The 5,174-nt window shown below is 51.3% G+C and overlaps 1 protein-coding gene across 7 annotated transcripts in view; it reads left to right on the plus strand.

Annotated features, from left to right (window-relative positions):
* The first annotated feature begins 909 nt into the window (after positions 1-909).
* The window catches only part of MAN2A2 (mannosidase alpha class 2A member 2), a 22,676-nt gene continuing 18,411 nt past the window's right edge, over positions 910-5,174 (plus strand). For 5 of the 7 annotated variants that reach the window (XM_028495041.2, XM_007108347.4, XM_007108348.4 and 2 more), the window contains exons 1-5: positions 911-1,060; positions 1,321-1,520; positions 2,375-2,524; positions 3,097-3,354; positions 3,439-3,583. In XM_028495041.2, coding sequence (XP_028350842.1) covers positions 2,393-2,524; positions 3,097-3,354; positions 3,439-3,583 — 535 coding nt within the window. In that variant the 5' untranslated portion in view covers positions 911-1,060; positions 1,321-1,520; positions 2,375-2,392. Of the gene's footprint in view, positions 1,061-1,320; positions 1,521-2,374; positions 2,525-3,096; positions 3,355-3,438; positions 3,584-5,174 lie in introns of those variants that run through there. The other 2 variants (XM_028495045.2, XM_028495044.2) reach the window with 2 other exon arrangements.

Below are 5,174 nucleotides of genomic sequence, written 5' to 3' on the forward strand. Positions count from 1 at the left end.
TGGTTGGCAAATAAACCTAGAAAAATGTTTCTGATGGTGATAAAGGAAATGGGAGTTAAAACAATGAGATGGGTTTGTAAATCTGGTTAATCAACCAAAAAGTTGCTTAAGCAATTTTCAACAGTTAGTATATGGCGGTGGAAACTGGCACAACCCTTTTGGGGAGCAATAGAATGCCAAGTATCATCAGTCATATCAGTCCTTAGCTTTGGCCCAGGTAACCTCACCGCTGAAAGTTTGTCCTAAGGGAATAGTTTAAAAAGAAGACATGTGGAATTCATGGAGATGTTCACTAGCGTGGCTTATTATGCTGCAAAATTATAAACAACCCAGATGTCCAGTAAAAGAACAAGCAAGAAAATTATAGGCCTTACAGGAGGCAAACACGGAAAGGGACCGTGATTAACGCACGGTACCAACAGGAGGCAGCACCCCTTTGCCTGAGGAGCTTAACTGCGTCTAATTAAGGATACCTACACCAGAACCGGGAGGGAGCTGGAAAATGTACTTCACCGTTCGGTTGGTGAAATGGAGGAGGAATGTTTCTACTACTGCTAATTAATGAGCTTACTCTAGGAAGACTCAGTAAAACCTCAAGTTGCGCGCCCCTCCTCGCGGACCCGCAGCTCTCCCACGCCGGGTACGGGCTGCGGCTGCGGCTGCGCACTGCGGACCCTCTGCCGGCGCCGTGGGCCACGGCGCAGACCGCACCGGAAGCGCCGGGCCGGCCCGCCGGAGCTGAGCTAGGGACGCCAGTGGCCCTACTCGCCCGGCTCGGCGGGGCGCACCGCAGGCGGAGGCGGGGCCGAGACGAGGAGGCGGGGCTGGGGTGGCGCGGGGGCGCGGCGAGGCTGTCCCCGCCCCGCACGCCGCTCTGCCCGGCGGCCTCCAGCGTGGGTAGCCGGCGCCGGTGGCCTGGCCTCTGTGGGGGCGACGGGTGGGCGGACGCCGGCCTTCGCCTGCGTCGCTGCCTCCGCGCGGGCCGCCGCCGCCCCCGGGGATGTGAGGGGCGCAGCTCGGCCGGCGGGGCCCGGAGCGGCGCGGAAGCCGGCCGCAGACGGTAACGCGCTGGGCGGGCGCGGGTAGGGCTCCGGTTGCTCCGGCCGAGGCCGGGCTTGAGCGGCAGGAGCGCGTGCGGCGCTTCGGAGTCGGAGGCGGCCCGAGCTCCCGCACGGGGCAGTTGCCGTTGCGGTCCCGGGGCCCGGCAGAGCCGGGGAGGGTCGAGGGCCGGGAGGGGGCTGGGCCGGCGAGCGGGCGAGCAGCCGAAGACCCGGCGGCAGGTGCCGGCCCCCCTCTTGAGATCCAACTCTCTCTCCCCAGCTCCACCTGTTTTGGCCTGGACTCAGCCTCCCAGGGCTAAAAATATTGCCCGGAGGCTCCTGAGCGGAATAAGATCGCGCTAAATAGGGCACAACGCTGCAGAGGCGACAGAGCTCTTCAGCCCGAGGGCTGGAGGAAGACTCCTGAGCTGCCGCTCTTGCCGCCCGGCAGCTAGCTGTCTTCTTCCGCCCAGCAAGCAGGCAAGTGCGGGCCGCGGGCGGTGGCGGAGGACACTGATTCTCTGAAGTTGCCCCACAGCCGAGCAGCTATGCCTAGCTTCTCCCTACCCAGGTTATCTTTGACATCAATCAGTGCTGGCTTCCAGGGGGTCCCCTAAATGCTCTGTAAGCAGAGGCTGAAAGTTACCCACTGCAGGAGTCAGAGCTAACGGAGAGGACTCTTTATGTTAGAAACATAAGCTGTGGCTTCTTTTTTTATTCATTCTGCATTTCTGAATAAGAGAGCCGCTGTGCCAGTCACTCTTTCTGGTGAGTACCAGTCTGATGCAAGCGGGCAGGGAGAAAGGCTTTCTTGTTAGTCTCTTGGGGCTTTGTCTATATCCTTTAAATCAAAATAGATACCAGTATATTCCTCTGAAAATAGAGGCACATGGCCAGGGAGCTTGGACACCCACGTCCTTTAACTGGCTGTGTCTTTCTTGTAGGCAAGCTCTGTGGGCAGCTGGTTATAATCAGGAAGTTGTATGGCGAACTCAGGAGTCACAGCTGGGAAGTTTTGTTTTCCGGGCGTGTTTTTTAGTAGCATCTGCCTGGGAGAGAGCATCATCTCCACCCTAGGGGCAAAGCTGCTACCAGGACCAGGCAGGATCGGCCTCAGATGTGCCTCTTACTAGTGCTTTCTGTGTCTCAGCCAAGAGAATACGATCCAGGTTGGGTCAGGATCCATAGCCAGTGTTGGGATTCGGTGCTTAGAAGCTTTCTTTTCTTTGGTGTTCCTCGGGAGCAGCCCTCAGGAACTCCTTGGGGCATTTGGTGGAAAGACCACCAAAGGGATTTTTGCCTGCTGGAGCTACATCTGGTGTCCTTCTGGCCAGGTGTGTGTGGAGGCCAGTATGAAGCTGAAAAAGCAGGTGACAGTGTGTGGGGCTGCCATCTTCTGTGTGGCTGTCTTCTCACTCTACCTCATGCTGGATCGAGTGCAGCATGATCCCACCCGACACCAGAACGGTGGGAACTTCCCCCGGGTGAGTCATGCCTGATTGCTGATCTCTTCATACACAAATCATCTGGGATCGGGTTATTGCCCCAGCTGGAGAGTCATGTCAGCCCAGGGCAAGAACATTCCTTCCCAATAGGCAGATTTTCTAGAAACTCAAAGCTGAAAGCAGTGATGGCAAAAAGAAAGGAGGGAGGGAAAATGGCAATATGTACTGCTGCTCTCTCCTCCTGAATTATTGGCAGACATTGCTAATGGATTGCAGCATCCCTTCCCACTAAGCCCCAGTGCAGTCCTTGTCAGCACAATGCTCCTGATAGGCAACGCCGATTGTTGAGAATAGGCATGAGAGGTGAAATCTTTGCCATCCATAAGCTAGAGAGTGAGGGTACTCCCAACCCAAGTGGATTGCAGTCTTCAGTAGTGATTCACCCCTCTTCCCTTATCTGACCAGAACAATCCAGCCCTGTAGGCTCATGATCCTGCCTTTGACTGGGGAGGGAAGGATCATAGTTAGGCCTCAGGTGGTGGGCCCCATGCAGAGATCCTTCTTGTGACATAAGGAACTGGGAGTGATTGCTTTCTGGTTTTTTTTGGCAGAGTCAAATTTCTGTGCTGCAGAACCGCATTGAACAGCTGGAGCAGCTGTTGGAGGAGAATCATGAGATCATCAGCCACATCAAGGACTCTGTGCTGGAGCTGACGGCCAACGTGGAGGGCCCACCTGCCCTGCTGCCGTACTATATGGCCAATGGCTCCTGGGTGGTGCCACCAGAGCCCAGGCCCAGCTTCTTCTCCATCTCCCCTCAAGACTGCCAATTTGCTTTGGGGGTCCGGGGCCAGAAGCCAGAGCTGCAGGTAAGAGAGCTGGCAGGGACGCACAGTGGGCAGGGACCCACAGTGGCCATGGCTGGGGCACTGAGCTGCTGTCCTGCCTGGCAGATGCTGACTGTATCAGAGGAGTTACCATTTGACAACGTGGATGGCGGTGTGTGGAAGCAAGGCTTTGACATCTCTTATAGCCCGCATGACTGGGACACCGAAGACCTGCAGGTGTTTGTGGTCCCCCACTCTCACAATGACCCAGGTGAGCGCCCAGCAGACCCTGGGAGCCAGGGTGTGGAGTGGGCTTTCTTTTTTACTTTTTAAAATTTTTGTTGGAGTATAGTTGAGTTAAAATGTTGTATTAGTTTCTGCTGTACAGCAAAGTGAATCAGTTATACGTACACACATATACAGTCTCTTTTAGATTCTTTTCCCATATAGGTCTTTTCAGAGTATTGAGTAGAGTTCCATGTGCTATACAGCGGGTCCTTATTAGTTATCTGTTTTATGTATAGTAGTGTGTATATGTCAGTCCCAATCTCCCAATTTATCCCTCCCCCGCTCCTCCCTGGTAACCATAAGTTTGTTTTCTATATCTGTGACTGTATTTCAGTTTTGTAAGTTCATTTGTACCATTTTTTAGATTCCACATGTAAGTGATATCATATGGTATTTGTTTTTCTCTGTCTGACTTACTTCACTCAGTATGACAATCTCTATGTCCATCCAAGTTGCTGCAAATGGGATTTCTTTCTTTCTTTTTTTATGGCTGAGTAATATTCCTTTGTATATATGTACCACATCTTTATCCACTCCTCTGCTGATGGACATTTAGGTTGCTTCCATGTCTTGGCTATTGTGAATAGTGCTGCAGTGAACATTGGGGTGCATGTATCTTTTTGAATTATAGTTTTCCCCAGATATATGCCTGGGAGTGGGATTGCTGGATCATATGGTAGTTCTATATTTAGTTTTTTAAGGAACCTCCATACTGTTCTCCATAATGGTTGTACCAGTTTACATTCCCACTAACAGTGTAGGAGGGTTCCCTTTTCTCCACCCCCTCTCCAGCATTTATTATTTGTAGATTTTTATTTTTTTTTGTAGATTTTTTGATGATGGCCATTCTTACCAGTGTGAGGTGTTACCTCATTGTAGTTTGTTTTTTTTGTTGTTGTTGTTTTTTGTTTTTTTTTTTGCAGTACGCGGGCCTCTCACTGTTGTGGCCTCTCCCGTTGCGGAGCACAGGCTCCGGACGCACAGGCTCAGCGGCCATGGCTCACAGGCCTAGCTGCTCCACGGCATGTGGGATCTTCCCAGACCGGGGCACAAACCCGTGTCCCCTGCATCAGCAGGTGGACTCTCAACCACTGCGCCACCAGGGAAGCCCCTCATTGTAGTTTTGATTTGTGTTTCTCTACTAATTAACGATGTCAAGCATCTTTCATGTGCTTTTTGGCCATCTGTATGTCTTCTTTGGAGGAATGGCTATTTAGGTCTTCCGCCCATTTTTTCATTGGGTTCTTTTTTGATATTGAGCTCCATGAGCTGTTTGTATATTTTGGAGATTAATCCTTTGTCTGTTGCTTCATTTGCAAATATTTTCTCCCATTCTGAGGGTTGTCTTTTCATCTTGTTTATGGTTTCCTTTGCTGTGCAAGAGCTTTTAAGTTTAATTAGGTCCCATTTGTTTATTTTTACTTTCATTACTCTAAGGGGTGGATCAAAAAAGATATTGTTGTGATTTATGTCAGAGACTGTTCTGCCTATGTTTTACTCTAAGTTTTATAGTATTCAGCCTTACATTTAGGTCTTTAATCCATTTTGAGTTTATTTTTGTATATGGTATTAGA

Source organism: Physeter macrocephalus, chromosome 11, assembly GCF_002837175.3.
Source record: "Physeter macrocephalus isolate SW-GA chromosome 11, ASM283717v5, whole genome shotgun sequence".
Lineage (NCBI taxonomy): Eukaryota > Metazoa > Chordata > Mammalia > Artiodactyla > Physeteridae > Physeter > Physeter macrocephalus.